This window comes from Otolemur garnettii, unplaced genomic scaffold (assembly GCF_000181295.1).
Source record: "Otolemur garnettii isolate 467f Iridium unplaced genomic scaffold, OtoGar3 scaffold00031, whole genome shotgun sequence".
NCBI classification, from domain to species: domain Eukaryota; kingdom Metazoa; phylum Chordata; class Mammalia; order Primates; family Galagidae; genus Otolemur; species Otolemur garnettii.
Window position 1 is genome coordinate 11611032 of NW_003852426.1, and position 20096 is coordinate 11631127.

The window sequence follows — 20096 nt, forward strand, 5'->3', positions numbered from 1 at the left end:
TAGTCTGGGACGAGGTATTTAGTCCCTCTGGGCCTTAATTCGCTTGTCTGTCAAATGCAGATAAAAAAATATCACCTTATGGGGGACACTGATTGCTATTACTGAGCTAATAAATGTAAAGTGCCCACCACAGAATAGGTACTAGATAAATGGCAACTGTTATCAGTATGGTGCGGCCTCCTGGAGTGGAGGAACTTTGGTGAACTCCCCCAGTCTCCCCAGTTATCATCTCTAATAGAAAATAAGTAACTTAGTCTTTCATCTCAGTTAATGATTCTCTCAACTTTTGTCCCCAACTGCAACCCCCTCCACTCTGCTTCCTTCCCTGGTGGAGGTGAGAGGGTGAATAAACCTCTCAGAGGAGCCCAGCCCAGCCCAAGTGCTGAGATGTAGCAAAGCAACCAGCAGAGAACAGGCCACATGGAAAGATCATCTCATGCCTAAAAGATCAACAAAGAAGGGGTGCTCAGAACTTCAGTAGGGAATGAAGGGAGTATTTGTCTTTGTTAGACAAAGCTCTGAGTCACACAGGAGGTTGGACTTTGCCAACAGTTGGGGACACTCTCCCCTGCCCATCTCTAGGGCAGCTGGGAGGCGGGACTCTCTGCTGGGAAGCACCAGGCTACTCCTGCCTGATTCCCCACCCACCTCCACTTGTCAGCCTTCCCCTCTGAGTCACAAAGTCCTAGAGGTTTGTGAAAGATCTATCAAGCTAGAGTTCCAAGCCAGGAAGGGTCATGCCAACCAGGAAGCTATAACCAGGGGCTATGTTCGTAGATCATGAACTTACTTGAAAGCTGGTGCTGGCCTCACTTGGGGGACAACCCCAGATTTCTGGAGAAATCTGAGGATCCCTACTCATGGACACAGAGCTAGTTCACAGTATGCTGGGATCACAGGCATCATTAGCATTGTAGCCTGGGCCTGATATGTCATTGGATGCCCCAGTCTCACAGTGTCAGATCCTCAGCATAACCCTTCAAATATTCCATCAAGTGGCACTCTCCAGAGGGCAGGCACCCAGGGCCTGGCAGACTAAAGAGACCCCTGCTGAAAGGAACTTTTTGGGGACATGCAAGCCAGTGTCAATACCCTTGTCACTATCTGAGAAAGGCAGACCAGCTGGCAGCCCAGCTCCACCCTTCTCCCACCACACCTCTCCTGTCACACACGTGTGTGTCCACACATCATGTACCATCAGGCAACAGCCTGGGAGGTGTGCTGTCTAAGGTAAGGGGAGAACAGGATAGGGGACAGGAGGTACTGGGAATGGCTGACAACAGGAAAAGAGAGGATGGAGTGCAGAGGGGTGGAGAAGGAGGCCCTCCAACACAGGACAGAAACAGAAAAACAGGTAGGTAGGCAGAAGGTGAGCAAATGAACAGAGAGGAACAGGGAAAGACACTGGAAATATACACAGGCAGGTATGCTGGTCGGCCCTGTCCCAGGAGCCTCCAGGACAAGTGATCCTGATCCTTGACAGAAAAAGATGGATTAGGCAATCAGTCCAGAACACTAAAAATAATCAGATTCATCCCCCCTTCAAGTCCTATCCATCGTGTGGGGGAGGCTGAACTATCATGAGCAAATCAGAAGAATATTGGGCAGGGGCCTTGGGTGCAGGAGTCTATATAGTCTCATGCAAATGAGCACAACCACGTCTAAATCTAAAATCAGGTAGTCGTTTCCTTGAGAAATCAGGCCACAAGAAATCGGCCATTTGTGTTTCCAACCTAACCCGCTAGAAATGGAGAGGTGTAGGGGTCGCCTCATCCCCTAAGGCAGCAGAGGCAGAAGCAAAGCAAGGCTTCAGAGAAGGCTTCCAGTGTTGGTAGGCTGAGTTTGAACTTGGGCAGATCAGCCTGGGAGGGTCCTTTGAATGCTCCAGTCTGGTATTGTGAGATAAGTGTGAGGGAGATGGGCTGGCCCGTTTGTGACTAGAAAAGAGCCCCAGGTAACTCTGGCTTCTGCCTTTAGAACATGGTCCTTCCCAGTTGGTTACTGGCAGCTTAGGTAAGACACTGTCTTCATGGAGGGCCCGCTCTGTACTTGGCCAGGTGTGGCCCACTTGAGAGGTAAAAGAGGTGGTCACACCTGGGTTTGACCTCCAGGAGTCAGATACATGCAGAGGAGAACATCTACTGAGAAGCAGTTACCAATGCTGGACATATCCTCCAAGTGCCAAATGAGTGGTATGGAGAAAATAAGTGCATGGAAGCCAGAAGGTGGGCAAGGCAGTGTGGCTCAGAGGAAGACTGGATGATGGGCCCCGGGAGGGGGCAGGACCTTAGCCAGGGCATAGCATCAGCTTGGGCAGTGGAGACAGACAAGGAGACATGGGGAAAATACCGAGGGAATGTTCATCATTAGCATGTTCTCTGTCTCCCCAGATTTTGCCTCCTCAAGGTGAATGAGGCTTGAAGGGGCCATCTTTGTGATCCTTCCCCATCTGGGGCCCATCCTGGTCTGGCTGTTCACTCATAATCACAGGTCCAGTTGGTGTGAGGGCCTGAGGATGCTGTCCTGGTGCCCGCCCCACAAAGTCTTATTGGTTATATGGACAACTGTCTACTCTGTTATGGGGTGAGCACTCGTTTCTCACATACGGCCCTGGTACTCACCAAGGTGGGAACAAGACTCCTATGTCCAAGCTGCTGCCATATACTGGCCTCCATTTGTGCCTCTTATAGTGAGCCCCACAGAGATCCTCCGTGCCTGCCTAGGATTCCTGCTAGTCCTTCTTCTACCCTCTCCAAATCTCCCCCTGCCCCACCCCACCCCAGTATACCCCTTTCCCTGGCCCTCAAATGATGCGTAGGCCCACTTGCCCACATTTGAGTCCACAAGGGTAAACGGGAGCCCTCATGCCAGAGGGCCTCTTCTTTGTGCCATGGACCGCCTGCCTGCTGAGTGTTTCTGCCACCATCTCTCTACAGCTATGCCTCCTACCTGGTGTGGAATGACTTGGGAGGGGGCTTTGGGTGGCCCCTGGCCCTGCCTCTCGGCCTCTATGCTGTACAGCTCACCATCAGCTGGACGGTCCTGATTCTCTTTTTCACAGCCCACAACTCTGGTCTGGTAAGGCATGGGGGCTCAGTAGTTGATGTAGTGCAGGTGAAACCACCATACCCCAGAAGCATAATTCAGTAGATCAATCAGGTGCAGGCAAGTAACAGGTGGGCAGACTTCTCTGAGCTCCCACTGTGTGCACAGAGCCCCAGGGACTTAGCTCATTATTGTGCCGGGTGCTGCAGAAAGGAGGAGAGGCCAGTACCCAGGGCAGCCTACTGTAAACCTGCCCCTCTGCCCAGGCCCTGCTGCATCTGCTGCTGTTGTACGGGCTGGTGGTGAGCACAGCACTGACCTGGAACCCCATCAACAAGCTGGCTGCCCTGCTACTGCTGCCCTACCTGGCCTGGCTCACCGTGACCATTGCCATCACCTACCACCTGTGGAGGGACAGTCTCTATCCAGAGCACCGGCCTCATCCCACAGAGAAGAGTGCCTGAGGCCCCAGGGCATAGGAGAGGAGGGGGACAGCCAGGGTGGGGAGAAGAGTCTGTAGGCAGGGCTGTGGGGCTGGGACTCGCTCTCCTTGTACCATTTTCCCTTAGAATTCAGAGAAATGGGATTGGGGTGCACTTAAATAATAAAATCCTATAACTTTGAGGGTATGATGTGAAATGTATGTTTGAGTGTATGATGCTTAGGGTGCAGAGTGGGAACAGAAGCTTCTGTACCTGTGTGTGAGCGTGCACATGAGAATGAACTTGCAAAGGAGCATGTGGGATGCACTGGCTCCACTCCACCCGTCTGCCCTCCCAAGCCAGCCTAAAGATTTAGCAATACAATTTTAATGACCTGTAAGAAAAAATCTCCCTGAAAAGTAACATAAAGTCAAAACAGGAAAGTAAAGTAAAAAAGGATACTAATTTATACATGTTAAGGTTATATATTATTTTTTATCAGATTTATTATAGAATACATAGCAATAACATATAACATGGGGGCTGCACCTGTGGCACCCCATATACCGAGGGTGGCGGGTTCAAATCCAACCCCAGCCAAACTGCAACAACAAAAAAATAACCAGGCTTTGTGGCAGGCACCTGTGGTCCCAGCTACTCGGGAGGCTGAGGCAAGAGAATTGCCTAAGCCAAGAGCTGGAGGTTGCTGTGAGCTGGGATGCCACAGCACTCTACCAAGGGTGACAAAGTGAAACTCTGTCTCAAACAAACAAACAAACAAAAAAAAATATATATATATATAATATAACCATGTTATATGTCAGTCATGCTAAGACCTTGTGTGATTATCTCTAGTAAGATCATAGAGCGTCTTTGGTTTTCTTTTTTTCTTTTTGAGACAGTCTCACTCTGTCACCCTGGATAGAGTGCCATGGTATCATTGCTCACAGCAACCTTAAACTCTTGGGCTCAAGTGATCATCTTGCCTCAGCCTCCCAAGTAGCTGAGATTACAAGTGTGCACCACCACACCCTGCTAGTTTTTCTGATTTTAGTAGAAACGGGGTCTCACTCTTACTCAGGCTGGTCTTGAACTCCTGAGCTCAAGCAATTCACCCACCTCAGCCTCCCAAAGTGCTAGAATTACTGGCATGAGCTACCACACCTTGCTGATTTTTTTTGTTTGTTTTCATGTACTCTTAGGCTTTTAATTGTTTACACCAATTAATTACTATTACAATAAGTAAAAACACTGGGGGAAAAGGATGTAAAATCTCAGGATGCTGACCAGCGAATTCAAAGGAGCTTCTTATCCAGCCTTCTCTGTTGCTTCTTTGTCTAAGTCTTCCAAGTGACTTTTAAATTTTTATCTTTTCTCTCATCTTATTTTCTTCTGTTCTTGTTTCAAAGTCCTGATGGTGGCAAAGACTGATTGTCCCTGGGGATGCCTCTCCAAATCCTAAATATGGCCAGCTGGAGGCCCAAATCCCTTGCAGCAAGGGATCTCCACCTACTGCATGGGGAGGGGGGAAAATCATGGCAAACTGAAAATTACCAATCACTCTAGGGATAAGGCTTGAGCAGCAATATTTTACAACTGCCCCAGGACCTCCTCAGGTGCAGCCAAGGCTGAGATCCACCGCTGAGTGGCGTTTTGTTTTTTTTTTTAAATGCACATTCCTCAGCCCTCATACTATGAATCAGAACGTTTGAAGCCGGCTCCTGGCATCTTTAGATTTCTTTAAAGCTCCACAGCACTTTGTCAGCTGCTCACTAAAGTTTGGGTGCTCTGCACACAGATTATTTCCCAGGGGCCTTTTAGCTTTGACAATTTGTGTTTCTGCAAATTGAGTTTCAGAACGGAAACAAACTCTGTCCTCTCTGGTGCAAAGCCAGGAGGGCAGCATCATTTGAGAAGGGGACTGGCTCTTTCTAGAGCTTATCTCAGGAGAGGGAATTTGCAGCCTCCCCTCCTCCACTAAGGGCATGACCTGCCAGCCCAGCAGGTCACCTGCACCCCAGGAGAGCACACATAGTGTCCTACTAACCTTTGTATCTCCAGCCACAGGGCAGAACAGGGTTCAGAGTAGGTACTCATACATTTTGTTGATTTATTGAATAAATAAATGAACACACTGTCATACTTAAAAAAATATCCTGCTATCACCCCTACTCTGTACCAACTGAAAAAGAAGGGTTTCAATAGTTTTCGAAACTTCTCCTGGTTCTAATGTGCAGCCAGATTGAGAATGGCTGATGTAGGGCTCCTTCTCACAGTGCATCCCAGTGACCTCCGGGTTGAGGTAGACTTCAGCCCTGCTCTAGACAGTGAATCAGATCACTGTAGGGAATGAAGGCAATGAGGTGCAATGGCTGCAGTTCTGGTCCTGGAGTCAAACCAGCTTAGATATTGAGGCTGTCCTTTATGAACTCGTAAATCGGTACAATTTACTTTTACCTATAATAACTAACTGATAGAGGATGGGCTTGGGGAGCCACACTACATGGATTCTTATCCTAGCTCCTCTATCAGTGTGTGACAAAGGAGCACACCAGAAGAATTTGTTATCATTATCATCACCTCATACAGGCATTATAACACAGGAAGGCCATAAAGTTCATGTGCAATTTAAAATCAACCTTGTGATCATCCCCCCTAGGCAACAGCAACGGTGGCAGGAATGGGCCAAAGTGGTGCCTCATGGTCTGCCTGCCTGGTGGGGTTGGCAAGCTGAGCCCCCGGGTTCTGGTGATATCGGAGTTTCTTGGTCTCGTAGAGGGACCACAGGATCAGTGGTAAGTCAGGATTTATTCAAAGAAACAAAAATTACAACAACTACAAAAAATCAAACCTCCTGACAGAGAGAACCCAGGATGGGAACAACCTCTCCTGCTCCCTCTTTGAGGACTGTCCTTGGGCTCTCTGCTCAGGGGGTTATATAGTGGCAGGAGGTTGTTTTGCCCAGAACTCAATGTTGACTTTTAGGTGGTGGGTCTTCTCAGTTACAGCCAGTTGTCCAGTGAACTCTCAGGCCTTGGAAACTTACATGAAATTCACCAGTCAGAAGTGTAGGTGGACAAGACAGCAAGGGTCATCCATGAAATTGACCAGTCAGAAGTCCTTGGGAGGAGACAGCAAGTCTTCAGTGTCTCCCCAGTAGGTGTCCGGCCCTTCCATCAAGCTGGTTCCTCTGGCAGCAGCAGCATCAACACTCCAGGTTTAAGGCGGCAGGTTGTGGCGCCACTTTGTCCTGCATCACTGGGCCTAACTGAGCGGAGGAGGAAGTCCCTAGGGGAGACTAGAGGGAAGCCCTAAGGTGACTGGCGGCTGGAGGGTTCATACGGTTCTGGGGGGAGGTACACCTCAGAAGAGCAGCTTAGGGAGAGGATAGGAAGCAGTGTTTAGCGGCTTTTGGGGGGTGAAAGCGGGCAGCTGCCTCACCCCCACCTCACCCCAGTCCTCTCTCCAAGTCCTAAACCCTTCCCAGAGGCACCAGGTCAGAGTTCATGGTAGTTCCCGCCCAATTTGATACCCCTTTGGGGAAGAGAACTCAGATTAATCTGTAGTGGGAATGGTGGAATGAGGCTGAGACCAGAGGGTGTGGAGGCAGGTTATGAAGCGAATCCACTCTCCTTCCCACCCTACACCCACACCTCCCGTTCACCCCTGGCCCCTGTTTGTTTTACTCTTTCGGAGTCCGCTGGCCAAGAGGTGACTTACCTAAGCTCTCCAGTTGCTGCCTGCCCTTTCAGCTGCAGGCAGGGAAGTTGCCTTGTCCTAGTTGGTCCTCTGACTTTTCCAGCTCTTCCTGGAGCCTGTTTGTCCTGTATTCCACTCTATGGGAAATTAGTACAAGGTCAAGCTCTATATGGGTGGGAAGGGGCACTTATAGGGCTAGAATGGAGCACCAGTGATCGTTTTAGGGGCTTATAAATTGTTTGAATGTAGAATGAAACCTTATAGAGACTAGTTGGTGTAAGCCAAAATCTCCATTTTCTATAATACACGTTGGTTCTTCTTCGTTTTGGAGCATATAATTTGCAGTTTGTGTTAAAGGAAAATTTGAAAGAGGGAAAGGACAGGGTTTTAATAAAAATATCTTTTTATCTTTTTATTTATCCACATAAATAAATAAAATCAACCTTGTATTTGCTACCAATTTATTCATGTTACCAGCTAAATCTAGAAGAACAGAACCTCCAAAAAGGTGTATCATTCCTATGGTCTGACTTCAACCGCCCTGTAAAGCTAAAGCCACTAGGTGCCTTTACCTTAGAACTTGGCTAAGAAGAAAGCTTAATTTGGCTGGTATGACTGCCTGATATGATATGAGCCAAACTAAAGAGTTTTTTGGCCTTGATCAGAATCTCAGCTTGAAAGGGAGCAGTCCCAAACTCAAATTTGTACCTTCTGATCCTAAAGTTGTCCTTAAAACCTCCTTTGCACAAGCTCCTTGGTTCCTGGGCAAGGGGAAACTCTGAGCCCCATATCTCCCAACCTGCCTGAGCCACTTGTCTTTCCCCTACCCCATTTCCCAGTTCTGGGCCTGGCCTGGGGCACAGCCCACCTTCAGCTCCTCCTTTTGTTACCCAGAGTTGTACCTAAGTACAGGTAGAGATGAATTCTAGGATTCCACTATCCAAATCATGTGTGTATGCTTTTTTGTGCTGAGGTGGTATCTTTCCATGTGCCTCTAAGGGGGTACTCGGCGTCTGAATTTGATTCACTCACAGACTCTTCACAGACCAGAGCAGATCTACCATCCAGTGGCTGGTGAGAGAGAAGGAAAAGAGCAAACCTAGGGGGTAGTGTGTCCCATTCTATTGTATCCTAGCCCCTTCTTCCCTCCCCTGCACCTTCTCTCTTCCTCACATTGCCAATTTCTGCAGAATGGAAGCAGAGAGGGGCAAGGTGAGGTGGGAGACTGGTATGTGTATGTCCAGAGGACAAAGTTTAGCCAGCTGCCTGGGAAGGGAAGGAAGGGAGCAGAGTGCACAACGTGTTTTGCTGAGCATCTTCGGCCCCTCCTACCCACAGGCAGGTAGAGCTGATGCAGAGGGGAGACCTAGAGACCTGAGTATTGTCAGGCTGGAGCCAGAGCTCCAAAGTCTCTTTGCTTCCTTTGTGGGTGGCCACCATCCACTCCATTTCCTAAGCCCAGTTTCAGAATCTTCCCAGAGTTTCCCTTTCCTGAAATTACAGAAAACAAGCACAAACCCTTTTGTTTTAAGGATTATACTGCTGATCCTCATTAGCTCATAAGTTACTCAGTCCAAAGCCCAACTTTGTTGGGGACTCCCTCAGACTTTGACCTTCCCCTTTTAAAGCCCAGGTATTGCCCACCAAAACATTTCCCTCCATCCCAGACTCTTTCTTCCCTCTTGTTTCCAAGGCCCTTCAGACTCTTAGCCCCCTCTTATAGTATAGAAGCCAGGAGAAGCCACCCTGGGTACCCAGAGCCTCTACAGTGTCCATCCGAGGCCTCACCATCCCTCTGCAAGGTTCTCTGGCCCACACAGAAATTATCCTTTCAGGGAAGCATCAGAAACCTTTCTCTACTATTTCTTCCACCTGCACCTGCCCCAATACTTTTCTCATTTAAGGGCTGAAATTCTCCCCTCAAAAGTTGTAATTTATTGCTTCCTCTCAGTAGGTTCTTTGGCCTTACAAACACCCCTTCAGAGAGGAATACTATTAGTCACTATAATGTGCATGATTCTTATCAGATTAAATTCCACAAAGACTGAGAGTGCCAGCCGCAGGAGTCAGGCAGCGCCAGAGGAGCTGGGTGGTGCCAGGAGTGGCCACTGGAATGGAGGACCATAGTGACCAGGACTAAAGTCCTGGGTGGTACTATTTTGCCCAGTGTGTCCTGCAGGGCAAGGCAGGCATTGTGTCCTGTACAGACGGCTGAAAACCCCTGGCCTGCCCTGAGATTCCAGCCTCAGACTCTGAGAGACCCTTGCCCCTTCCCCCTTTCACCAGCCAAGGCCGCTCGAAGCCCTGGACACCCCATGTTTATGTCAACAGAATGGTTGCCAGAGACGGCAGGCTCCGGCCTGCCAGCGGGATGTCTGGTGCCCAAGGCCTGTTGTTTGTGTACCTTGTCTCAGTAGTGACCAGAGGGCCAGGCGCGCCTGGGCTGGGTCTCTCAGGCAACGTGCTGTTGGGGTCCAGCTGTCCCTGCACATAAAGCACCTACTCCATCAACGTGAGGTATCTTCTTTCACAGAGTGAGAATTTAAACTTTCCTCTGGTGAGGCTTCTATTTTCCACCACTCTCTCCTGGCCTCTCTGCTCCCTTCCCAGTGAGCGAGGCTCCACATGCCACCAACACCCAAGGAACAACAGTGCCTGACCCTGTCCTTTTCTCCTCAGCCACCTCCTAGAATCTCAGAATGTTTTCTGAAGTGATGATGGGAAATGTGGCAGGGAGAGGCAGGTGTATCCTAGGCCTAACTGAGCTCGTTTCAGCCACTGCCACCCCGAGAGGGCAGGGACTACAGAGACAGCCTGGAAGAATGCTGTTTTCAGTTTCCATCCCCACTCACCAGCTGCCTGGTGTATCTATGCTTGTGCTCCAACACACACCCCTCTGGTGGACCACACACTGTCTTTCCCCTCCTTCCCCACCGCCTGGCCTCAGGGGTCCTGGCAGCAGCCGGAACTGAATGGTGAAGGGCATACGAGGATGACTCTGGAAGCAAATGGCTCTATCCTACTAGCTGCATCACTTTGGGCAAGACACTTAACCTCTCTGGTCCTGATTTCCTAACCTATAAAATGAGAATAATAGTTCCTGTTCCAAAATCCTTATGAGGAATAAATAAATTAATTTATATGACATGCTTAGGGCAATGTCAAGCTGGCAGCAGAGGCTGTGTTAATGTCAGCTCTCCTTGTTACTGAATTCCAGGCAGCAGAACATACCTGCAAAAGCATGGAACTTGAGGGTGACATATCTGGGTTCAAAACCTAGCACCCCACTGGCTCCTTGTGCAACCCGCAACAAAATACCTTGCTGCCCATTTTCCTCCTGTGCAGGAGGGGCCTATAATTGGGGTGGGAGGGATGGAGTATGCTGGCGCTAAAAAGAGTTTAGAGGCAGCTGCAGGGGGAGGAGTCAGGCTTCTGGCACCTGACCTCCCAGATTAGCTGCTGTACTCTGGGGCCAGCAGGGGAAGCTGGTCTGACTTGGAAAGGAGAGCAGGGACCAGCCAGGAATTCCAGGAGGTGCCATAAATAGCCAGAGCAGGCCAGAGGGCCTCCGGGGATGGCAGGCTTGGGGAAGGCTCAGAAGGAGCAATGAAAAAAGGAAGCTGTCAGTCATCAGTCTGGTGGTGGGCCCAGGACTTTCTCCCAAAGGTCAAAGGGAAAACTGTCTATGAGTGTGTTAGGAGCACGAGGTCACCTCTTCAGGAAGGGCCAGGCTGGGACCTCCGTATACCATCTATTCAGAACTCCACTCTTTGTGAGAGGCAGGAAATTCTCACCATACCGTTCACCTCACCGGTACTCTGTGGTCTTCACAGGCCCAGTCTGCTCCCTCATTTTCATTTCTTTGGCCATCTGGGAATAGAGACCAATGCACACCCTGTGTCACAGATGGGGAAAGTGAGGCCCAGAGATGTTAAGTGATTTGGCCAAGATCACACAGTGAATCAGGCACTGAGATGGGGATATGAACATGGAATGTTTTTTTGCCTCCAGGGCTATACATGAAAGCCAAAATATAAGAACTTGTCCTTAGGAGGAAGGCTTTCTCAATGTGCAAGGATCCATCCTTCTCACTCTTCTCCCCAAGGCAATCGACACTTCTTCATTTGATCCAAGTACATCACTGTAGCTCAGGCGTCCCCACTTGCAGCCCACCTAGGACATTTATTTGGCCTGCCAGGTGTTTTTGCTGCCGCTGCCTGTCCTGCTTAGTAGCCAACTTTCCCGGGAGTCCGGCCTTCCAATAGTCTGAGGGATAGTGAACTGGCCCCCTGTTTAAAAAGTTTGAAGACCCTTGCTAGCTGGTCTTAGGAAGAGGGAGAGGAATACTTGTTTATTGTGCACCAGAGAGGTTTAATCAGAGGTATGTAGGTTCAACCCTGAAAATAAGACTGAACAGAGGCTCAGAAGATCTGAACTCCTGTGATCTTATATAATTCACTTCATCTTTCTAAGCCTTAGATCCCTAACTTGCAAAAGGAGGCCAGTAATTCACACCCATATGGAACTGGTGTGAAGACTAAATGAGAATGTAGGCTTGAGTGTCTGATTAACGCCCTAAACGTGATAAAGACTGTGAGCTCTTGGTGAGGCAGTACTTTATTAATCTCTATAGTCTCGGTATTTACTATTGCACCCAGCACATAAAAATATCTGATAAATGTTGATTAAATAAGAGAATGACATAAACTCTTTGCATTGAAATGTTGTATGTTTGTGTGATGATAATATTCTATCAGCTACTAGCTATCATTGCTTTTTTGTTACACAGACAGTATTACCTCTCCCCTGTGTTTTATTCCCCAGGAAGAAATGTCTGAAAAAATAATTTCTAGGGGCAGCGCCTGTGGCTCAAAGGAGTAGGGCGCTGATCCCATATGCCAGAGGTGGTGGGTTCAAACCCAGCCCCAGCCAAAAACTGCAAAAAATAAATAAATAAAACAATAATTTCTAGACAGAAATGCTTTTAGTAATAAATCTAATAGATAAGATGATCATATAATTGGTTCTCCACATGGGGACACTTTTGGGCGTGAAAGATCTGCTAGTAATAATTATTCCTGGACAACAGGGAAAAACCATGATCATCCAGGCAAACCAAACTGCTGTGTATTGTAAACAGAGCCTTCTACTGCTCAGACTCTCTGGAGGAGGAAGCCCTAAATTCTCCAAACCATCCTGACTCCTCTAGTGAGACCTTCGAAAGGGGACCCTACCTTCTTGTCCCCACCATCCAACCCCATTTGTTCCCCAATGTCCTTAGGTTCCTCATTTTCAACCCTGACCCCTTCTTTCCATTTGTCTGAAAGTGTCCTAGAGTGTTTGCACTGCCTCAAACATGAAGACTTGTAACCCTTGATGAGTACTCATTGTGTGAGCTGCAAAAATCATCCAGTGATTCTCTGCCACTGTTCTGGCCCTACAGCTTTTCTAGGGGCCCCAGTCATCTTTCTCTAGCTTCCAAAGACTCCCTTCAGGTCTCCTGCTTCTGCTTTGCCCCAGGTGCTCTTGTAAAAACATAAGTCAGACCATGTGTTTCATCTACTCAGAGACAGTGGCTTCCCAACTCAGAGAAAAAGCCAAGGTCCTTAAAACAATCACAAAGCCTCAGCCTACTTAGGGCTTGTTATCTCTCTGGCTTCATCTCCTAGAATTCTCCAGCCACCCAGGAGTCCTTGCTAGTACTGCAAACACACCGAGAATGCCCCCATCTCAGGCCCTTTGCACATGCTGTCAACCCCACCCTGGAACACTTTCCTATCAGATACCTATATGATTAGTGCCCTTGCTTCCTTTAGGTATTTTCTCAAAGGTCTCCTTTCTAAGTCCTCTGGCTACCCTGTAAAAATATAACCCACCCCTTGACACTTCCTGTTCCCCTTCCCTGCCTTCTCTCCCTAGCACTTACCAAATGGAGCGTATACTTTACTTATCTTTTTTATCTTTTCATCATCCAACTCTTTCAAGCTCTATGAGGGAAGGGCTTTTCTTTTTTGAAGCAGAGTCTTTTTGTGTGTGTGTGTGGTTTTGGCCAGGGCTGGGTTGGAACCCACCACCTCTGGCACATGGGGCCAGCACCCTAATTCTTTGAGCCATAGGCGCTGCCCTTTGAAACAGAGTCTTACTCTTTCACCCAGGCTAGAGTGCTATGAGTTCAACCTAGCTCACACCAACCTCAAACTGTTGGGTTCAGGCAATCCTCCTGCCTCAGCCTCCCCAGTACAGTAGGTGCCCATCTGTACAGGTGCCCACCACAAGACCCAACTAATTTTTCTATTTTTAGTAGAGATGGGGTCTCACTCTTGCTCAGGCTGGTATTGAACTCCTGACCTCAAGTGATCCTCCTGCCTTGGCATTCCAGAGTGCTAGGATTATAGACGTGAGCTACTATGCCCAGCCTAAGGGCAGAGATTTTCATTCACTATGTTCTTTGCCATATTCCCAGTACCTGAAATAGAACCTGGCATAGAGTAGACACTCAATAAATATTTGTTAAATAAATAAAAGACCATGAGGGTGCATAGCATGGAAGTTGAATATTTGGCTTCTGGAGTAAAACGGGCTGTATTTTAATCTGGGCTCTGTCGTTTACGAGCTGTATGACCTTAGACAAGGCCCTTTTGCCTTCTGTGAGACTGTTTTCCCTGGTGATAAATGGGAAATACACATTGAGGGTAATACACACTGCTTCAGAGGGCTGTGGAAAGCATAGGTCTGTAAACTATTAAACTCACTGCCTGGTCCAAGGCTTAGTAAATGGCAGCTTTGTTAGTAGTGAAGGTCCCTAGGCAATCTGACTTTGTATTACAGGTTCCTAACAGGCAAATCCACATCTACTCCCTTTGAGTCACAACTCAAATACTTTCTTCCTAAATTGTCAGTTTTTATGCCACCTCCCCTTGGGACTCTCTTTCCTTATTTTTTCTTTTTCCCCTTCTCTTCTCTTCCTTCTTTCCTTTTTCTTTATTCTTTCTTTTTATTCATTCATTCATTCATTTATAAAGACAGAGTTTTACTCTGTTACCCAGGCTGGAGTGCAGAGGTGTGACCATAGTTGTCTGTAACCTCTAAGTCCTGGGCTCAAGCAGTCCTCCAGTCTCAGCTTCCTAAGTAGCTGGGACCACAGGCATGCACTACCACAGTGGGCATGTTTTTTATTTTTTATTTTTGTAGAGACAGGGTCTTGCTATATTGCTCAAGCTGGTATTGAATACCTTGCCTCAAGTGACTCTCCCACATTGGCCTCCCAAAGTTCTGGAATTACAGGCACAACCTACTGTATTCAGCCAGGACCCTCCTTTCCTGAACCAAAGTTCCTCCAATGGAAATGGTCTCTTTGCAATTACCCTCTTCAACACAGTTTTCTCATCCTGCTTAAAACTCTGAGAGAGCTTCTCTCCTAAATCTCAGGCTTCCCTCCCAGCACCCCTCCCATACTCTCTCCCAATGGAGCTAGGATGGTTAGGTGGGAAATAAAGGATAGACTGTAAGGTGAGAGAAGAGGGAGGAGGAGAAAGAGCAGGCCAAGCTATCCCCACCTGCCAGCTTCCTGTCCTTGCCTACTGATAAATTGGGGATACTAATGGCTAGATTTTCCATTCCCCCAGCCCAGCACACGCCGTCACTCAATTAAAAAAAGATAGAAGGAGAAGACCCGGGGGAGGGGCAGCAAGCCTTGGTTATAAAGCCTGTAGAGAGGTGGGGAGAACACACAGCCTGCCTGCTAGGTCTCTCCCGTCATTCCCAGACAGATTTAGCTGCTGACAGCTGCTTGGGACTCTGCCGCCTGGGCCTGGCGCAGAACTGCCATCTCTCCTCTCAGCGACTCTGGAGCCACAGCCCCTCATGGCCCAGAAGGAAGAGGACACTGCAGCCGCCGCGCCTGCCTCCCAGAATGGGGAAGACCTGGAGAACCTGGATGACCCTGAGAAGCTGAAGGAGCTGATTGAGCTGCCGCCCTTTGAAATCGTCACAGGGTGAGCCTTGAGTGTGGACCTCGTACCCTTCCCTAGAAAAGCATAGGCTGCGGCAGGCTGTGGAAATCCAGGGTGGTACCTAGGGTCAGGGTGAGCGCAAGGCTGCAGCACTGAGGGTATACCTGCGGGCATGGCAGAGCTGCAGGGACTCAGCAGCAAACTCCTAGGGGCTTCTTGGGGTGATACCTAGGACTTTCTACTCAGGGGGAGGGAGGAGGAGCTCCTTGGAGGCAAGAGCCCAGAGAATGAAACTGTCAGGCCTCCTGGTATTGGAACAGTCACCTGCCTGTCTAGGTAGAGGCTTCGTCCCAGGGAAGTTGATGAGGACAGAGGATGAAACAGGAACATTTATAATAAATATGTCCCCAAAGCACTCCTTCCCTTTTCCCTCTGCTTAGAGTGGTGGTTTCTCCTCTATCCTATGTCTCTAGCTTGCCTGCCCTCCTTCCCCTCCCCTTCTCTCAAGAGACAGGTTCTTGCTCTGTCACTACTAAGGCTGGAATGCAAGTAGTGTGATCATAGCTCACTGTAGCCTCAGACTAGTCCTTTCTTTAGAGCGTCCTTCTGGAGAAAACTGTAAAACAGGACAGATCCATCCTTTCCCAAGACTGAATGAGAAGCAGTTTTTTTCCTTTTTGAATCTTTTCTGAGTCTCCTTAAGAGCTTAGAAGGTGTCCAGAGCCACACCTAGGGAAACAGATAAGTTACAGCACAGATAGCACAGGCCAGGAGCTTATGGACAGAAGAGCTGTTCCGACACCCTGAGCCACAGCCTTGAGGAGCTGGGGCCCAGAGAAAAGGTATAGATGCTCTAAGGAGGGGGCTTTGCACAGGTCCTTCTGTCTTGCCAAGTTATGGTATCTCCAGGAGTAAGATCGAGTGGTCTTTCTCCTCGACCTTCCCTTTTCTGATAGTGAAAAACCCTGCTAAATTCCTAAGCTAAGAATAAAAAGGGAATATGTGGGGTCACGTTTCCTCCTTGAGGCCCAGGTTTCCTTCATGAAGTCTCCAGCAATGCCCACAGGCAGAGGGTGCCACAGTAAGAGAAGTTTCAGGAAGAATGGAGGCATGATGCCTTCCAGAGGGAAAAGGAGCCCTGGGTGGCAATATGGACTTGCTATTTTAAGCTTGGCAAGTGATTTTCATATTGGCCTCACTTTTACCATTTATTACATGAAGAAACTATATTAGTTGATTCCTAAGGTCCCTTCCTGCTCAAGTACTTTCTGATTTCTATGAGAACTTAAGGGAAAATGTGTCCTAGTTCCTGAGATGAGTAGTAGCCCCTTAACTTCCCCTTTGCCCAGGTCTACCCAACCAATCTCACTCACATCTAGGATTAAGGGAGCAGCTGAGCACAGATTAATATAGACACAGGCAAACAGGCCAGGAGAATCCTCAATTCCAGTGGCTCTCTTATGGAAGTAGATCCTTTCTCGAACATGTAAGAATGCTGGCACATGCCATCCTTGGTCACACAAATATGCACACACACACATTCCACCCCATGTAGCACTGTGATCTCCCCCAGCACAGAGGCAGGGTAGGCCAACAACAGAATTTGACTATGTTTGTTGAGCTGAACATGTGTTGGGGGTGTGGGGTGTCCCAGGACAGTGGGTCCTAAAGGGTTAAGGCCTCTGAAGTAACCTACATTTCCCCAGGGCTTTATAATCACAGCATATTTTCATGTGCATGAGCTCATTCAACCCTCAGCTGCTTGGGACTCTGCAAGTGGCAGGTCTTCTGACTCCCAGCTAAGTGTCCTTCCACTGGTGGTCGTATTCACCCTGAGTCTCAGGTTTCCCAAACAGAGCTCCACAGATCTCCATGTGCAAGATGGCAAGCATCAGAGGCTTCCCACAAGTCAAGGCTCAAAAAAGAGGCACAGTGGGGCAGCTTTCTGGGCACACTGCGAGCAGTTCAGGTGGGAGGCAGAGCCCTGTGTGTTTCCTGGCCACAAGTAACAGCTGTGGAGATCTGTCTCCCAGCCCCCTCAGGATAAACACATGGCTTAAAATAGCCCAGAGGTGCAGCTATGTCTGGGCAGGGACAGGGTAAGGCAACAGCTTTCCTCTCCTTCCCTCTCCTGGAATCAAAGGGATCAGCAAAGTTATTTCTTTTCTAGCATGGAACCCCACAGGGGATAGATCCATAGTGCTCTTTATATTTAAGCCCAAGACTAGCAGAAGAGCAGGTGGGTTTTCAGGAAAACAGTCTTCAGTTAGGAGGAAGTACTTGGTAGGAAGAAGAGATATACCTACCCCACTCAGAGGGATTCTGGTTGAATAAGAGTACTCAGATCATACAAAGCAAAACTAAGCACATTAACAAAATAACATGGTGCAAAGTATTGAAAAAAGGTCTGAGACTGTCATGGTGTGCTGAAACCAGCTCTTACTGGCCCAAGAGCTGACTGTGCAACATCTCTTCCTGACTTGGCATCCAATGACATCACCTTGGTAGCTTAAACGTTCTACAGTGGGAATATTTATGTTGTGGAAATCAGTGAATGTTAGAAATCCGGGCTTTTTTCTTTTCTTTCTTTCAGAGAGCTGGTTAAACACTTACCAGCACACCACTGACAAAGAGAAACCTCTGAAAGCAAGAGGAAGAGTACAGGAGGGTAATGCCTAACACACTGCTGATGGGTCACAAGTTACCTGGTAACAAGGATAGTTTCTGCATAAAATTGCTGGTCAACAATTCCGAGTCAGCTCGGAATTGAAAGTGGGAAAAACCAATCAGCTGCTATGTTAACACATGTTGACCAGAAATTTTACACAGAAACTCCATGTTACTGGATAAATTGTGACTGGTCAGCAATGTGTTATGGTGGGGCTCTGAAGGATACAATTTGAGGCCGGGAGAAGGCACCATCCATCAATACTAGCTTTAATTGAGTGTCTACTGCTGTCCAAAATCTGAGAGGCTGGATTACTCAGATAAGGAAACTAAACCTCAGAAGGATAAATCATTTGGCTGAAGCTTATAGATGGAATAGGGTGTGAACCCCAGGACTATCTAACTCCAAGCCACCACACTGCATCCAAAAAACCAGAGAAGATTCTATGTTTTTACAAACATTTACTGAACTGTTATTCATTTACTGCCTGTTTTCCCCTTTTTAACCTTCATGGGGACAGGACTTTGTCTTTTTCGTGCTTTATCCCTAGCACCTAACTCCTAATAGGTACTTAGTATATATTTGTTGAATAAATTAACTAATGAAAAACCACCTATTTTATGCTAGGCTTTCGGTCAGATGTTAGGATAGGACATGAACTAGAGGAAAAGTTCTTGAAGAGAGCAGTTCAGGATAAGCTTAGATATGAGTTCTGGCTAGTGCCTGCCTCTGAACCCTGCAGGCTTCAGGGGAGCTCCAGGGCATGGTGGTTGGCTGTCTCCCCATCTGTCCATCCCAGTGAGGAATTGCTATGGTTCTGCCTGGCAGCACCCTGATGTGTGTTTGTTTTTGGTGATGTTGTGTATGTTTCTGCAGAAAGCAGAACCTGCTATCAAAGGGATTATTATGGAACAGAGATAAATGGTAGAGTGGGTGATTTTTTTTCAACCACTTCCGTAGCAGTTTACTCTGGCCACATGAGGACACAGAAAGAGGCAGGGTCCAGAGAAGGGAGAGGCACAGAGGGACCTTTGACATCACTGTAATTGCCGTAGCTCCTTTTTCTCATCCTAGACTCTTAAGCTTGTTGGGCAGCATGTCACCAAGAAGGGAAGATAGCCCCCTGGATCTGGCCACCCTGGTCTATCCTGGGGGTTGTGGAGAGGTCAGAGCTCAGGCTAAAGAGTATGGCTTTCAGGAAAAAGGGGCAGGCCCAGGGACAGCCTTGGGTAAGATTTCATCCAGCCCTGCAACCTGGGGGTCCCTTCTCAGCTCTAGGAAATCAGGCTGCAAGAACCCTCTGCTCTGCTCCATACTACTCTATGCCCACTCATTGGCATCCACTTTGAAAATGGTTTGAAAAAGGAGAAGGCCAATAAAACCAGCAATCCTGCCTCCTTCAAGCAGGTCACTAAAGGTCTAGTGAGGGAAAGCTCCAACAAGTCTACATTCAGTTACCTGTAAGTAGATCCACTCCATGGTTCACTGCGGAACAGCTTCTATTGCCCTCCAGGTTGCTTCCCTTCACAGTATAGACTTATGCTTGTGAAATGTAAATGTTTTAATGTCAATCTGAGAAAATTATGTATTACACCTCATATCCCTTCTCCCTCCATCAAGTAGACCATCTTCCCAATTTTTTCTAGATAGTTGGATTGTCCCTTTCCTCCCAAGAGAATTTCAATACCTAGTAGCCTGATTCTAAGCTGATGAAGTATGACTGGCCTTGTCTGCAGGAAGTATGAGGAAGTGGTGCTAAAAGAAGTGCTATCAGAAGCTGGAGGGAGGGAACAGGGATCAGGCTGTTGGTATCTATGCCTGAAGAAATCATTGGGTCAGGGTAAACCATTATTAATATTTCTCTCCTCACCACCATTCCAACACACTCATTCTCTAACACACACACACAAACTAGCAGTAAAATATTTGCTGGGATTAAAAGAGGCTACAAGTAAATATGGTACTTAGGCATATCATGCTACTTGAAAAAAATGTTTGTGATTGTTCAAGAAGTTAACTGTCACTATTTCCTTCTTTCCACTAGTCGGCATAAAAATACTGACTTATTTTTTGAGTCTATAAAATCACCCAAGATTGCCATGTTGTCAAGTTCCCTGACTATTTCAGTCTATGGAAAGCCCAAAGAACCTCATTTGACCTTTCTGCTCCTTCTAAAACACCAAGAAACCCACTGAGAAGCCATGCAAGCTCAGTCTCTGAGCAAGCCCAGAGGAAAGACTAGAAACTGGGCTCAGTGCCCATAGCTCAGTGAGTAAGGCACCAGACATATACACTGAGGCTGGCAGGTTC

At 47.9% G+C, this 20096-nt stretch overlaps 2 protein-coding genes across 2 annotated transcripts in view; both read left to right on the forward strand.

Annotated features, from left to right (window-relative positions):
• The first annotated feature begins 2173 nt into the window (after positions 1-2173).
• On the forward strand, positions 2174-3584 carry TSPO2 (translocator protein 2). The gene is made up of 4 exons (XM_003789170.2): positions 2174-2234; positions 2391-2583; positions 2937-3078; positions 3312-3584. Exons 2-4 carry the CDS (start codon positions 2411-2413, stop codon positions 3507-3509), a joined length of 513 nt encoding a protein of 170 aa, XP_003789218.1. The 5' UTR covers positions 2174-2234; positions 2391-2410; the 3' UTR covers positions 3510-3584.
• Positions 3585-14897: 11313 nt separating this feature from the next.
• The window catches only part of APOBEC2 (apolipoprotein B mRNA editing enzyme catalytic subunit 2), an 11933-nt gene continuing 6734 nt past the window's right edge, over positions 14898-20096 (forward strand). The window contains exon 1 of the mRNA XM_003789171.2: positions 14898-15160. Within this exon, the coding sequence (XP_003789219.1) occupies positions 15030-15160 (131 nt within the window). The 5' untranslated portion in view covers positions 14898-15029. The remainder of the gene's footprint in view (positions 15161-20096) is intronic.